Source organism: Coturnix japonica, chromosome 18, assembly GCF_054131305.1.
Source record: "Coturnix japonica strain WE chromosome 18, WE-NBRP24, whole genome shotgun sequence".
Lineage (NCBI taxonomy): Eukaryota > Metazoa > Chordata > Aves > Galliformes > Phasianidae > Coturnix > Coturnix japonica.
Window position 1 is genome coordinate 3793707 of NC_140680.1, and position 16278 is coordinate 3809984.

General features: G+C 55.2%; 1 protein-coding gene and 1 long non-coding RNA gene across 2 annotated transcripts; one reads left to right on the top strand and one right to left on the bottom strand.

Annotated features, from left to right (window-relative positions):
• Positions 1-4180: 4180 nt before the first annotated feature.
• Positions 4181-14194, top strand: CDX1 (caudal type homeobox 1). The gene is made up of 3 exons (XM_015875904.3): positions 4181-4752; positions 12267-12412; positions 12544-14194. Exons 1-3 carry the CDS (start codon positions 4323-4325, stop codon positions 12748-12750), a joined length of 783 nt encoding a protein of 260 aa, XP_015731390.1. The 5' UTR covers positions 4181-4322; the 3' UTR covers positions 12751-14194.
• On the bottom strand, positions 14129-15817 carry LOC107320231 (uncharacterized). Its single transcript, XR_014935608.1, has 4 exons — positions 15526-15817; positions 15191-15252; positions 14679-14818; positions 14129-14553 (listed from the first exon to the last, which is right to left on the bottom strand). It is a non-coding gene; the product is annotated as an uncharacterized LOC107320231 (long non-coding RNA).
• Positions 15818-16278: the final 461 nt, after the last annotated feature.

The window sequence follows — 16278 nt, forward strand, 5'->3', positions numbered from 1 at the left end:
CCCTCAGCCAGGCGCTGGGACCACCAACACATGCCCACAATGGTCCTGGGGGAGCATCCTCTGGGAGGCCTCGGAGTGGTGGGTTGGTTGTTTTTGGAAAGGGGAATAAAGGATAATGTGCAATTGGGATACCCTGGTGTGGGATGCTGGGGATGTGGGGATGGTGGTGGCTGGATGGGGTTCATTTGGATGCTTAGGGGCACAGAGCTGTCCTGTACTGCTGTGTGCCCCAGGAAGGAGCCCAGTCGCCCTGTCATCTCCCTGTTGTACCTAACAGCACCCACCTCTGCCTTGGCCATCCCCTTGTGCTGAATGCCCATGGTGCGCATGGTAATGTATCTGCTTAGATCCCTCTGCACGCTTTGGTGAGCTCAGATCAGTTTTCTGACAATCTCTTGATGGATACAATTATGGTTTGTCTGCATTGGGATTTGTAGCAATTTGGTTTGCCTTTATGACAAAGTATAGAGACCTTCTGGATGGAAACTGTCTTCTGAACCACCCGCTCTTGTCTTGTTTCTGTCTTGGAGATGTGCTTTATTCTGATACAAGAAAACCATGAAAATGCAGCATCTCTCATGGATGAGTTTTCTGGAGATGATGCCCTTCTGTTTCCTTTTTTCTCTTCCAAGAATGAAAAGCCCTTCCTGTAAGGACAGCACTGCTGAGATCTGAGGTCGGATTGTTTGCAAGGCACCATCCCCTCCCATCCTGCTGGGCCAACAATGGGCACAGCTAATGATTGCCCAGCCTGGGAGATTGCTGCTTATCTCCACTTATCTCAGCATTCACTCCTCACCGATGAACAACCAAATGGAAGGGTTTTCTTTGGAGATCTCTTTCATTTGGCAGAGGGCATGAGATCCTGGCTGATGGTATCCTCGGTTGTTGGCATTCAATGGGGATCCACGTTCTGATGGGGGTCAGAGCACACACGCTGGCACTTTGCCGTGCAGAAGAGTGCTTAAGAGGTGGCTCATATGGGCACGTGGCTCTTTGTGAAGCTCTTCTCAAGGGATAAGGACATGCCGGGTGGGTCCCTCTGTAGGGTCACATGTTCTGCTGGGAATAGCTCAACAAAACCATTTCCCGACAACAACCCCATTCTCGGAACAGAAGAGGGAATAATCTGATGGTGCAATCCTGCTGGGTCCCTTGTGCTGGGGATGGGCTCCAGGCATGGTGCTGCACAACAGGTCACGCAGATCCCCCTTCCCTTGTCTGCAGATGGATGACCCCATGAACAACGTAGGCACTCAGTATTGCCAGGAATCAGCCAGTGTCAAAGCACGACGCTTTGGGATGCTGTGAGCACACAGCGCTGCACGTCCCCAGCCAGCAGCCGGGGCTGGCGCTGGGTTTGGGGTCACAGCAGCTCCTGGGAAAGGCCAACCCAAAGGAAGCCCCAAAGCCGGAGGGACTCGCGCCTGCGAGCGTGTGGGCGGAGGGGAGCGGCTGGCTGACCCCTGCCTCTTCCCCCTGCTTTGCTCACCTCTATTTTGGGCTCCTGCACCTCCGTTAGTGGCACTTGCGGGACTTAGTGGTTCCCCCGGGGCTGGGACAGCTGCAGGGGAGGCTGCCAGAGTTGCTCTCTGTGGGGGTTTGCAGTCTGCAGCAAGGCCAAATAAGCAGTGTTAGTGCTAATGAGGGACAGGAATGCTCTGGGGTGTTTGCACTGCTCAGGCATCACCAGGATCACAGCATCTTTGTGACCTCCATCATGGGTTGAGGTGGAAACCCAAGAAAAAGCATAGAAGGGCCACTTGAGCCAGGTGATCTGGCAGAGTCAACGAGTCCCCTGTGCCCACAGATGGGAGGCAGGTAGGGAAGAAGCAGCAGATGATAGAATCATAGGATTGTTTGAGTTGGAAGGAACCTCCAGAGGCCATCTGGTCCGACTGCCCTGCAGTAAGCAGGGACATACACAGCTCCATCAGTGCTCAGTGCCCCATCCCTGGACACACTCAGTGTCAGGCTGCACAGGATGTGGGTGTCCCTGCTCGTTGCAGGGGAGTCAGACCAGATAGACTTTAAAAGCCCCTTCCAACTCAAATGATTCTATGATTCTATGACACGCTTTGATGCAGTGGAGGTGCAGTGCTGTGTTCCTACAACCACTATCTGTCACCTCCCTGAGGTCAGGCACTGAGTGCACAGGCAGTGGCAGTGGATGCTGTCCCACTGCTTCCCCCCCTCCTCACAGCCTTTCCACCTCCAACCCACGCACTTTCCTCACCCCCGCGATGAGCCCTGGTATTAAATGTGCAGCACAGAGCTCTGGAGGCAGCAGCAGGCTGGGGGGTGAATACTAATAGTGGTGAGTGCATTCGCCCCAGACTTTCCCACACATCTGCAGCCACTTAATGTGGGAATCGTTAACCCTCTGCTGACAGCCTGAACCAGGAGGAAGGAGCGAGTTTCCGCCACCTCCAACCACTGCTGGGAAACCATGTTCCTTCCTCAGGCATCTCCCCATCCTGCTGAAACCATAGCAGAGATTATGAACAAGCCAGGTGCTCTGCAGGGCTTGGCTCCTCCCTGGGGCAGAGGCCATACTCTGTCCTGCAGGGCTCCGTTCCTGACAGCCTGGCCCTGGGAACCTCCCTTTCTGGCCCTCTTGCTTCCAGGAGATGGCATCACTCGATCATGGATAGCAGTGCCGAGCCCTGGGGAAATCCTGGCTGCTCCTCTTCTCCCTGTGCCAGTTTGGTTTCAACCGGGAATTTCAGGTGGGAGGGCTAGAAGGAGACCCCCCAACTGGGTAGGTGCTGAGGGTCTCTGGGTGGGTGCAGTGGGTCCATATGGGGCTCTGTTGTCCCTGACCTGCTCTTCTGTGGGACCCCAGTGTGGGTGTTGTCCCACCAAGCCAAGCACCAAAGGGCCCCCATGTTGGGGACAGTAGTCACAGGGTCTCTGCCAGGCCACCCTCCACTCCCAGCCATGAAAGGCTCTTCTCTGGCACCAGCTTTTCCAGCCACAATCCCCTCTGGCAATACATACACCAAAGAGGAGGAAAAGAGGGAATTTATCACTGGTGGATCTTTATGGCCCAATCGTCATCCCCTGTCCACCCTGGAGCTGGTGGCACGCTGCTGGCAGGCACCTGGCCGTGCTGCTCTGTGCTGAGCCCTTCACCTGCTGCAGGAGGGTGCAGGTAGGGTGTTCATAGAGCCCTGCACCCCCAGCCCAGCTATGGCTGGGACGTGCCCAGTAACACCAGGGAAGCACCTGTGTGCTGCATGCACTGAACTCCTCAAACACGGCAGCTTTGCTGGTTTTGTTACCATTTTCCTTTTAACCACGTGAATCTGGAAAGCAATCCCACCTTCAGACCTCTTCACAGATTCATAGCTACAATTGCAAATGAACTGTGTAATTCTGCAGTTTTATCTTCTTCTCTCAGTTGCATCTTAAATCCTCTTTCCCTTCCCTTCCCTCCCCTTCAGCACACACTGTGACTGTGCAGAGGTGACCAGCAATGTGCTGTGATGGCACAGAGGTGACCCCAGTCCCTCACCCCCTCTGAAGCAGAGGTGGGCCTGACCTTCCTGATGATGAGTGGATGGCTTCTGCTTGGGGACAGCTGTGCTTTTGGGGTGTGCATCCATAGAATCATAGAGTATCCCAATGGAATAGACCCATAAAGATCAATGTGCCTGGCTCTGTCTGTTCTTCTCTCTGTGGCTGGGCTGAACTTGGCTACGGGGCTTGAGGGATAGGTTTGCTATAAATGGAAGGGGACCCAGAGCCACCTCTTCCCACCAACCCCATTTCCAAAGCAGGCAGGTGCAGGGGAAAGCATTTGGTGTCCCCGTTAAGGGTGATGGGGCAGTTCCATTGGGCAGCTCGTGTATGATTCGATCCTTCAGCCAGGATGTGAGAAGCTGCCCTTCTCCTGGAGCACAAATGGCTTTAGGGACAGGGTGACCTCCTTTGGGGCATCTTCAAACACAAAGCCAGCAGTGCCACACTGTTCCCAAAACCAGCTGCCACAAAGGGACCATGGCCGATGGTGTGGGGACAGCTCATGCTGGTGACCACAGAGGGAAAGCGGGGTGGTGGGAGGTTCGGATTGCCCTGCACCGCCGGGGTTCCTGCACTTTGAAATGCAACCCTGCCTTTCAATGCAAATGCTGTGAGAGGTTGGGCCCAATAAAAGCCTGTGGGCAGGGAGGTGCCTGGCCCCGGGACACAGCTCCCCAAGGCTCCCAGGTGAGCTCAGTGAAGGAGGGGCGGCTGCTGCGTGACACCCGGCTGCTTCGGCACAGAGAGGCACAGCGCGGCGCATCGGCACAGCATGAGTGCAGAGCCAGGTGGAGAAGATGTATGTAGGCTATCTTTTGGATAAGGACACCAACATGTATCCCAGTCCTGTCCGGCATCCCAGCCTCAACCTCAACCCCCAGAACTACGTGCCGGGGCCGCCCCAGTACTCGGACTTTGCCAGCTACCACCATGTGCCAGGGATTAACAACGACCCGCATCATGGGCAGCCCGCGGCCGCCTGGGGTTCACCCTACACCCCTGCCAAGGAGGACTGGCACTCATACGGCACCGCTGCCGCCTCCGCCGCCACCAACCCGGGGCAGTTTGGATTTAGCCCCCCAGATTTTAACCCCATGCAGCCCCATGCAGGCTCCGGACTCTTGCCTCCAGCCATCAGCAGCTCGGTGCCTCAGCTGTCCCCTAATGCACAGAGACGCACCCCGTACGAATGGATGAGGCGCAGTATTCCCAGCACCAGCAGCAGCGGTAAGGAAAACCCCAGCCCTACACCTGGGCTACTTACTCCACATGGGAGCCCTCATCTTGGAGTCCTGCAGGGCTGGATCCTGCTCTGGGACTGACCCCAATGGGGAGAACTGTGGGGCTGGAGAGGTGGCATGGACTGAGGATGGGCATGGAGAGCATTGGCGTGTGGGTGACCCTGTTCTGCTGGCAGTTAGAATGAGAGCCCTGATCTGCGTATGGGAAGTCTTTCTCATGGCCAGCCCAGGGTAGTCCAGGCTCATCATCATGGTGGTTGGGTGCTCCTTTGGGAGGAGTGCTGTGCTGTGTGTGCAGGGTGCTGCGAGCAGTGCATGTGCACGGCACTCACTGCACAGTGAGCACATATGGGTGATGCTGCATGTTCAGGGTGCATGCAAGGTGTGGGGTGTTGGGGACAGTGCCACGTGCAGGGTGCATGTGGGTGCTCCAGGTGTTGCATGGCACACAGCACATGCACAGCTCCTATGTCTGGCACCGGGCAGCCATACTGTCCCTGTGCTATATGTCCTGTCCCCGTGTCCCGTCCCCTGTCCCTCTGCCTTATCCCCTGTCCCTGTATCCTGTCCCCTGACCTCGGGGTCCTGTCCCTGCTGAACTCCTGACCCCGGCGGGGTAGGATGGGGGGTGGGGGGTGGGTGGAAGTGTCTGTGCCCCGCAGCCCTCCGCCCGTGGCCGCCCCACTGCCCACTTCAAAGGCGGTGGGCAGTCCCCCCTCGGGGCCAGCCCAAATTGACACGGGTTTCGCTTTGTCATGGAGATGCCGCCGGCTCCTTTGGCATTGAGGCGAGGTGCGGGGAGGGTCTTTGTGCTGCCCTGCTCGTGCCCTTTCATGTTCCCCTCCGTGATTTCCAGCCCTACCACCATCCTCTCCCCCTTGTGAGGGCTCCCCGTTTGAAAATGGTATAAAATGCCTCATTTGTTGGCTTGCTTCTGGTTTCCTGGCGTCGCTGCGTTGGGTTGTCCCCGTGCATGGTGCTGAGGATGTGACAGCCAAGAGCCGCACACAGACTGCGTGGTGCTGGAGGGTATGGGCACAGCGATACGCAGCGGTTCCAACATCCTCACTGTCCTATTCCCTGCTCCTCCGCCCCATCCCCAGGCCCCACGCTCTGGAAATCACTTGGAAATTGCTGTGAGACTGTGCTGGGTGTTGGGGTTGAGCTCATCCCGGTGGGAGCAGGGGTTGTGGTGGGGCTGAGCATCCCGGGAGGTGGAGAGCAGCGAGCTTTGCTCTGCGAGGAGGGAGAGGCAGGGTGGCATTTCCTGGCCCATTTTAAGCACTGAATGGAACTCTTTAGGAAAATTGCCCCCCTCCTCATACAGATCGAATGGGAGCCCCCAGCTTCTGTGGGATTTGTAGGTCCAAACGTCTCCATTTCTTCTGGGGAACGTGGGAAGGAAAATGGAGGAGGGGAGGAAGGTGTAAGGACAGTTCTGAATGAAGGGAGTGAGATACAGCAAGAGGCAGGAAAGCTCCCCTGATTGAGTCACAGCAACAGGCTGATTGAATCCTGGACAAACCAGCCGTTGCGCAGTTTGTATCTCTTAGATTAAATGCACACAAAGGGACAAACGAGCCAGCTGTTGTTCCTTGCACATGAAGGCAGACAGGGCTGGCAGGAGCAAAACCCCCTTGGTTTTATGGGACACCTCCGCAAACACCCCCAGCCCTGGGATTTCTGCCCATGGACCGTGCAGCTGAATTCAAACCCACGGCGCCTTCCCAGGCTGCCTTTACATAAACCAGGAGGTGGGTTTGACACAGATAAGGGCGAAATGTTTTATTGGAATCAATAAACTGTACATTAATCAGCCTGGATGGGTTATACCCCTCTCCACGCTGTGGGAATAGGAAATGAATGCGCGGGCTATAAATACGGAGAGCTTCATTGCGAGTGCTGTAAATCATCAGAGGGCTGTAAATTAAGGTTCCCTCTGTCTTCCCTTGTATAAACAGCCATCGGCCGTGGCGCGAAGGTGCTCAGAAGGAGCTGTGCCATGTTCAAAAGCAATGTTATGTGGGGACGGATCGTGCCGGGGGGTTCTGCTGGCGTGAAGCAGAGCTGGGAGAAATCGATGAGAAATCTCCCAGTGACTCAGTGCAGAGTCAGACCTCATGGGGTGATGAGCTGATAGACCTGCTGCTAAGAACGTGCGTGCCTCACCCAGCAGAGCCAGCCACGGCACAGAGCAAAGCTCAGCCCAGGTAACGGATGCTAAGTGCCCCAAATTGGGAAACAGAAGGAACAAGATGTCTCCATGCCTCCTTTCTTCCCAAGCATCAGCCCTTTTTTCTGCTCATAAAATCTTCACGAGCGCAGTGTCAACCCCTCACGCTTCCTCCTTACTCGTAATTATTTGCAAACTTCCTTGTGAATGGCACCCCTGCTCTATAAAAAGCTCAGGAAGGTGCTGGAAATGGCAGCACAATGAACTTTGAAGTTCACCCCCCCCCCACCTCCCCCACCCCCCAGCTCGTTAGCTATGTAAATGACATGTTCAGCCTCCAGGTCACTAATGGACCCAGCTGCAGCGGTCTGTATTGCAAGGGAAAGTGTACCCAGACATCCCTGGGGAGGTGAATGTGCATAGGGCAGCGCAGGGTGAGCAGCCATGGTGGGAGCATCCCGGGGTGTGGATGCCTCAAGCATAGGCAGAAGGCAATGTACTGAGCGTGCAGCTCCCCGCTCTGTTCCAGCTCTGTTTTCACTGTTTCTGGCTCAGTTTTCCAGCTCTGCTCGTTCAGCCCTAGGAACGCTGGAGGAAACATGAAATCCCCATAGATGAGACACCAGCCCAGGAGAGGTTTGAGATGGGTGATGGGGGTGGCTGGAGAACCTGGTCCTGTTTTAGTGTCACAGCTGCTCCCCAAGAAACCCTCTGCTCCCCTGGGCCACCTGGAGTGCTGCATGCTGCTGGGGGCCCTACTGGTCCTCTCCCCTTGAATTATTAACCCACAGCCTGCTCCTGGCCTCTGCTGGGGTTTGCTGAGCGCTTAGCATGCTGGGCAAGGTACAGGTGGTTCAAACTTTCTTAGAATTGACTTTCCTTGAACAAAAAGGGCTTCCCTGAGGGTACCTACGTGATGGGCTTGGCTGGTTAATACCCCAGGATTAGCTGAGGGACACTTAATGCTCTGGCCATTGGCCGGTGCTTCCTGCAGGAGACCCTTCAAGGACACCCACCTCAGTGCTGTTAGCTTTGAGATTCTCCTGGATAAGGGGATGAATCCTTCCCCTGCACTGAGCCCTGTTAGGGCTGTGAAGGGGCAGGGAATCCCAGTGCCCACCTGGGATCCGCACTGTGCCACCGGCTTAACCTGGATTGGGGTGGCAGCTCTGTGCCCTGGGTCTGGCTGTGGATCCACACCACGCAGGCGATGCTCCGTGCTTGCAGCCCACATGTCCCTGCATTGTGGTCTTTGACCCAGCGCTGGAGCCTGGCTGGCGGCACTTGGCGAGGTGCTCATAAAACCAAGGAGCAGCCTTAGGAATGCACTGGTTGCCAAAATAAAGGCTTGAATCACTGCTCTGCTGGGTAATGCTCGTCCCAACACCCAGACTGGGGCTGCTGCTCTTTGGCTGGGGAATGGGTCTGGGCTGGGAATGCCAGACTGTGCTCTGTCCCCAGTCTGAGGTCTGCAGACCTGGCTCTTCCCTGCCTGCTCTGTTCCTTCCCAATCACTGCAGCCCTGGGTGCTGGTGTCCTGTTCCATGCTCCTTGGATTTGCCCTCCAGCATTTGGGCCCTGCTCTTACCAATAGCAAAGCCATGGGGCTATTTTGAAGTGCAGAGTTTGATCCTCTGCGTGCAGAAGGCTATAAAAGCACTGGGAACTGTGGTGCGGTTTTGTAACTGAAACATTCCCGGTGTGTGACATATCAAAGCCAAATGAGGTTTTATTGCCAGTGGAGTGGCACTGCTGCTTCCTCTGAGATCTTTGGCACCAGGAAGATCTCTCTGGCTTGGTTTGGTGTTGGCTTACAGCCCTGTGAGGAGCTGCCCTGTGGGCTGCAGGGCTGCCTGGGGGTGGTGGCCACAATGAGCCCTTCCTGCAGCCCAGCATCTCAGCAGTGCCCATTTGTGCCACCTGGAGCAGGAGTCAGAGCAGCCTGGACAGGGCCATGGGTTGGGGGCTCAGCCAGCATCTCTTCCCTCTGCAGTGCAAACAGAGAGGGACTGGGGTAGATCCTCTCACATGGTTTTGGAAACCCAGCGGTTGTCTGAATCCAAGGGAAAAGATCTGGGCAGGATCTCATGGAGGTGGGATGTCCTCTGGTTGTTAAAAATAAGGGGGCCCGTGTGGCTGCAGTCTTTCACGCCACATTGATTGCCCCATCCATCACAGCACGCTTCCTGAGGTGGATGGGAAAGAGCTGAAAATATTGCATGGGAAGGGGAAGGGAAAGCCCTGCCCACTGGTTCCTAGCAGTCAGGGGTAGTAGTGGGGCTTAGACTACAACAGAGGGGTGATCATACCAGAGGTGGGTTGTCGGGGGTTCAGAGTATGCATAGGGTGCTCAGGATTTGGGGCTGCTATTTCCAGAAGGTTTGGAGACAGTAACATGTTCTGGGCTGTCTGAGCTGAGTGTCAGCACGGTGTAGCTGTGGTCCCCTCTGCTCAGCAGAGGGAGCATCGACCTCTCTGTGCAGGCACAGCTGGAGCACATCTGGCTAGAAACAGACCCCAGCCCTTGTCCCATAGCTGCACCTTGCAGCATCACTCTGCTGGCTGCCCTTCATTTTGCAGTGGGAGCTGTGAGAGGGTGGAGGGGGGAGTTGAGCTACCCATGGCTCTGACCCTGGGACTCTGCTCTGATTTGGTATTGCTTCTGTGCCCCAGTTTCCCTCCCTATAGCATTGCCCAGGCTACATTGGGATAGGGGGGAAGTTTTCATAGAAAATTTTCCTGGGAAGAAATGGCAAACAAGGGCTCTCATCCACGATGTGCTCCCAGGCTGCTTGGGGCAGCCCAGTCTTTCCGTGTCGGTCATGCGAAGAGCTGCTGGGCAGCAGGGCGTGCAGAACCTCGGCTCCATCCCCAGCAGCACCTCCCATGCTAAGTGCCCTGCACAGTGCCTGGCGCCTGGATTGCCATGTGCCTGTGTCCCCAGGCCTGGGGACCTCTGCAGCTGGCAGCGGCACGGCTCTCATCTCTCCAGCTCCACAGCCCCACTTGCTGAGCTCTGGCCTGATCGGAGCCCTGATGGCTGCGGTGCTGCTCAGAATGGAGCCAGGGCTTGCAGACACTGCAATTTTGAGCTGCTTTGACCTGTGAAATGGAGACCTTTGGGGAACAGCATAGGATTATACTATTGCCTGGTTTGATCCTAGCATTTACTACAGTTGCCCTTCATCAGCCTTAAAACATCCCACCTCTCCACCATCCATCTCTTCTAGGGGGTCTGTGTCTTGTTGAAAGCCATCCTTTTGACAGCTAGGGCTGGAGAGAGTGAATTTCAGCCCCCTAACAGCCTCCATCATCCCATAGTGCCTTCCTCTGCCTGTCTGTGACAGTAGCCCTGTGGGTGCAGAGCTGGAGATAGAAAGCACAGGCTTGGGGTTGGGTTTTCCCTTCTTCTGCCTCTGTTCTGGAAGGAGAGAAGCAATAATGCTGTGTCACTCAGGCTGCATGACCTCAACATGGACACCCCAGAGATGCTAGAGTACTGCGGTCAAGGACAGGGAACTCCTGTCTCTCTATCACTGTTCCCATCCCCATCCCCATCCCCAGGGCTGTCATGTGGAGCAGATCAGGGCCAGAGGGTCTCCCTTAACGTGTTTGCGAGTGCATGTGCACACACACTCAGGAGCGTGTCCTCTGGGGCCTGTACAGCACATTGAAGCTATTCCCTTATCTAATCGTGGCTCAGGTGAGTGCTATTAGAGTTATACATTAACAGCAGTAACGATGCCTTCTCCCCAGGCTTTGGGCCCTGCCTTGATCCCAACACTGGAATCCTTCCTTCTGGCCCCATGGATGGCTCAGTTGGGCTGCTTGAGCTGTTCCTTTTGTCTTTTGGGGACAAGAAGGAGGAAGTTTGGATGTGTGTTGGGGCTGGATGGTGCTGGCAGCAGGAGGACACTTGTTCCATCCATGCTCCTACCCATGGCCCCTCCAACAGCTGTGGGCCATGCCAGAGAGCTGACACAGCCCCAACCCCATGTTACCCCATCCCATTGCTCCTCAAGATCCCTGCAGGCATTGGGGTTTTCCCCACAGGTGTGAGGGGTCCCCATGAGGAGCCACGATGGCTCATCCCAAATTTCCTCTTTCCTTTCCCAGAGCCATAAAAGGGCCACCGAGGGCGAGTTAAGTGTAACCCAGCATTGATATTCAAGGTAGCCGCATTATTCATTGTCAATAGCATTTCTTGCAAGTCCCTTTCTTCTCCTTGTGAATCCCTCACAATACATTCCTGAATTCAGCAAACATCACTGAAAACTGTGATTAGTCAAGGCGAGGAAATCTCCATCTCTGGGCTGGTGGCAAGCAGAGCCTTTGCTCCCTGATATTTGCAACGAGCACCCAGGGCTGCGCCAGGGTTCACCAAGGACGAGCAACAGGGAGAGAACAACAAAGCACAGGCAGTGATGGATCTATTTACAGCTGCAGCAGGAAATAATAATTCCTGCTAAGATTCCTGGCAGTTGCAGTATCCACAAACCGCCTTGTTTCGTTACTCTCTAATTTCTGTTAACGTTAGCTGTCAGTTCCATGGCGTTCCAGATGTGTGTGTTTTTTCACCACGCAGTGGCATTTAAATTGCAATATCGCAAATAAGATCACTTTTCAGTCATTATCTCTTCAAAAAGGGTACTGCTTCCAAAGGAAAAAAGGGAAAAAAAGAATTCATATGTGAAAGAAGACATCTTGCACCCCGGTGCTGGGGGATGTCGTTTTCATCCCTATCCGTGGTGCAGCCTTGCTGTATCCTCACCTCCTCAGACTATGGGAATATGCATGGGGAACATGCATATGGGAATATGTGCTGGGGGCACGGGCAGGGCTGGACCACTGCTACCCTGTGCTATTTTCCACTGTGTTTTTCTAATAGGAAGCAGTGTTAGTGGCACCATGTGTTGGCTTTCTTCTTGTTCACGTGAAATGTGGGGCTCGATGAAGCTCTGATCATACCTATGGAGACCCAAGGTCAGACTCAGGCTGGTTATGGCCAAGCACTGCTGGTTATTGAGTCCATCAGTGGGAATGCTTGTTCTTAATGTGGGCTTAATGTTGGCACTGTGGATTTGGGCTCTGTCACACAGAGCTGGGCTTCCTGCAGCCCTCTGGGCTGGACTTGTTCAGGCAGCATGGAGAAACACCCTGGTGCTACCCAGGATGGGTATCAAACCCCATAGGAGCCAAGGACTCCTATCCTCTGGTTCCATGTTCCTCCAGAGCTCTCTGTGTGCTCGTGCAGCTCCTCCATGCCGCCAGTGCTGCTCCTATCTCCCAGCCCTATTATTTGACCCTCACCCTGCTCTCTCTGCCAGGCAAGACGAGGACAAAGGACAAGTACCGGGTGGTTTACACAGACCACCAGCGCCTGGAGCTGGAGAAGGAATTTCACTACAGCCGCTACATCACCATCCGCCGTAAGGCCGAGCTGGCCGCTGCTCTGGGGCTCACTGAACGGCAGGTGAGTGCTAGAGATGGATTTGAGAGAGGGAAATGACATTCCCATTCTGCTTCCAGCCCCTGTGGTGCCCTTGGGGTGCTCTTCCTTGTCTGCACCCCCTTCTCTGCATGGCGATCTGTGTCTTTCCACAGGTGAAAATCTGGTTTCAGAATCGGAGGGCAAAGGAGAGGAAGGTGAATAAAAAGAAGCTGCAGCAGCAGAGCCAGCCCACCAGCACCACCACACCAACCCCCCCAGCTGTGGGTACACCGGGGCCTATGGGGACTCTCTGCAGTGGTAGTGCCCCAAGCCTTGTCTCCTCATCTCCGCTCACCATCAAGGAGGAGTTCATGCCTTAGACCACTCCGCCAGCCATAGACACTGAGAGATAAGCACTACATGGCAGAGCTTGTTGCTGAGTGCCCAAAGACACCACGTCCCCTGGGGCAAGGTGGCTCTGTCACCTTCCCAAGTGGCTGATGAGCTCTGTCCTACACAAAGCCCATACATTAGGTAGTGCTGTTCTCCTGTAGGAAACATGCGCTGGTCTCTGGCATTGGTAGACAAAAACCAGTGGGATGAGTCTTTAGGTGGTGGTGGAGGACCCTCTCTGAGGCACATCAGAATGAGCCGGTGGGATGTTTCCTACACGGTCTTCCTGGTGATCCAGCTGCCTGCTGATTTGAGGCAGTTTTAGCAAGGGAAAAAGACTTGGCTGGACTCAAGGCAAAACAAATCTCAGCTGAGATTGTCTGCGGGATCTGCCACTCCTGGAGTGAGTTGGACAGTGGGAGCTGGGTAGAACTCTGAGCAGTGGGGCTGGAGGGGGAATGGGGGCTCTTTAAAATGAGACAATGGCAATGAGTGTACCCCATGTCCTCCAGACACCATCCCCAGCTCCATCCCTGAAGCAACAAAGGGCCATCGTGAGACCTGCAGACATCTGTCCCACAGGTTCTGGGGCCACCTTCCAGTGTGCAGGAACGAGAACAAGGTTTGCAGATAGGACACTGGACAGCTCCAGGTTGCCCAGAGGGGCCACTCACCTACCCATGGCATTGCAGAACCTGCACAGCCCCATGCTGCACCAAGGCACTGCCAGCTGCCAGGACCATCATGGTGATGGGGACATGTCCAGGCACAAGGTGGTGGACAGCTGGCTTCCAAAGAGAGAGGTGGCTGGGTTTGTGCTGTTCGCTCCGGAACACAAAAGGCTCTGCATTTTGCCTGCTTTGTACTCCTCCGTGTGCTGCACCATTGGTAACCAATGGCTTTTTTTCCTGCTGGAAATCCACAGTTAAAATTCCCCTTAATCCTGCTGACTCCTGGTATCTCTACTGGCCCAGTTACCTTACAGCTCAGTTTTGGGTGCCCCAGAGGCCATGCTGGGACACGGGAGAGTTTGAGGCTCCTACTTGGAGTTGTGGCTTCCCAAGACCAAGATGAGGGTGCTCTGATGGTCCTCTCCTGGCACGGTCACTCTGAGCCCCAACAAGAGCAAGAAATGGAGATATCCCTGTTGCCTGCAAAGCCCCTCACCCACTTCCAGACCATTCTGGCCCAGAACTCACAGTGTCTGGGGTTTAATACTGCACAGCTCCTTGACACCTACAGCCCCTTAATTGGATCTGTGTTCCTCATCATGGGGACAAATGCCATCTCCCTGGGGCCACCACTGCTACTTTGCAGCAAAGGCAGACACTGGTGTTGGCTTGTGACTTCGGATCAGGGCTTGTGTACAGAAGGCAGAACCTTTTATTTTCTAGGCTTTGGTAGAAATAAAAACAACCAGGAGCCCTGTGAGCTGTGGGTGTGTTGCTGCCTCTCCCTGTGTGCCCACATCCATGTCCCCAAGTGTGATCAGACCAGTGCCATCAGGGAGGGCATGGACAGATATCCGGAGCCCCACAGCCTGGTTGCAGTGTGCTGTGTGCCCATCTCATGAGGGCAGCATGGCCACTACATCCTGTCCCTTGGGTACAGTGGGAATGGCCAAGGGACGGATGGTTTCCTGGGAACAACCAGGGAAAGGGTGAGGCTGGGCCTTGCTGGTGCTGGAGGCCAAAGAACAAGGCCAGCTGCCCACTGACGTGGCTGCTGCTGATTGGTACCTGCCTTCCTCTAATCTCATTTTATGGCTGTTGATGAGCTGAATATCCTCCCTGTCCAAGAAGAGCAAACAGAGAATGAGGATGTGAGATAGGGCTTGGGACAGCTGGCATCAGTGCCTGGTCGTGACGGAGCAGGCACAGGTGGGCCCCTCTGCCTGTGTTGTCCTCTTCCTCACCTTATCACTGCCTATCTCCATCTCAGCCACATCAGATTTGGGGCTGCCATCAAATCCCTGCCCAAAACAGCTCCTCCAGCCTCAAAACACACAAGGATGTGCAGGTGGGGCAGGTGGATGTGGTGCAGGATAAGGTCCTTCTGGGTAGAGGAGAAAGAGGAGCAATGGAGGGATGGGGCAGAGAGAGGAGCAGAGCAATGTTTCTTTCTCTGTGACCTTGCAGGAGTGGCTGTGCCCAGAGTTGCACCCTGCTGAGCCTGGCACAGGGCATAGTGGAGCACTGGTTGCTAAAACAGGCTGGAGAGCCAATGGAAATGGGGCTGATGCCATAAGGGGAAAGGCACTGGGGTGGATGGGTCTCCTGCCCAAAGGGCAGTGTGCCGTTGGGCACTTTGGTGCCTGCAGGAAGGTGAGGGCCACACAGGGGGAAGATGCTCTGCCACCACCCTAGAGAAGCTCCTGGTGCCAATGACAGCATGGAATTCCAACCGATCCCCTAATCAGGCGCCTACCTGTTTGCACAGCGGGGTAAAAGTCCAGCGAGCTGTGGGCTGTGCCCTTGGGTTGCTGCAGCCTGTGTGTGCACAGGGAGAAGGCGCTGTCGGGAAGAGGCCATAAATGCGCCCACACACCCAGCACCCCTTCCCCCAACACACACACACCCCTCAGCCCCGCTGACGAAATGCATCTGCTGTGTCCCCGCTCCCATGTCCTCCCCTGACTGCCATCATTCTGGCAGCACTGTGTCCCCATTGGCTTTGGCATCCACACCTCCCGGCTGTGCCATACCCATATTTGCATCCCTGGCAGGTGACAGTCACTCATTTTTAGCATCTATGGCACCTACCTCTTGAGTTCCATAGCCCCATATTGCACCATTGCCATATGGGGACACTGGGTGGCACAGACAGGGGACCCTGAGGGCTGTCCCCTTCAAGTCCCTGTGCTTTCTGCCCATTACTTCCTCCGTGCTCACACTGCCTGCTTGCACCCTGCTTGGAGAAATCTCGAAATAATCATCAAAATAAGGCCAGGCACAACAGGTGGCCGACAGCATGGCAGCCTCCGGCATGGCACAATTCCCAGCAGTGACGATCCGGAGCGCTGTTGCAGCTGCTGCTTTCCCTGTGTCCCATGGAGCAGAGCTGGGCACAGTCCCATCCCTCTGTTGGGTAACTCCCTGCCTGCCCCAGCAGAGGGCTGGGCTGTTTGTGTAGGGCTCGGCCCGTGCTGGTGATACAGGGCTGGGGCTGTACCATGCTGCCAACAGCTTCCCACCACGAGACGCTTCCCTCTAGGTGGATCCCAAGGGAAAAAAAACAACAGGCTGGTTCAGCTCACACAGGCACGAAAGGCAAACAAAGCATCCCTGCCCCAGCAGGAAGGGTGAGGCTGGGACAACATGCCATGCCATCCCAGGCAGCTCGGCACAGCATTCCCCATAGCATCCCAGGAGAGGGAGAAGCAATGGATCACCCAGAGGGAAGTAAAAGCTTGGAGACTTCCCAAAAGCTATGTAGGAAAAAAGAGATGTTTGTTGGATGATGTATTTTGCTCCTTCCTCCTTTCCCACTGGGAAACCCAGGTAAATGTTAGCTCT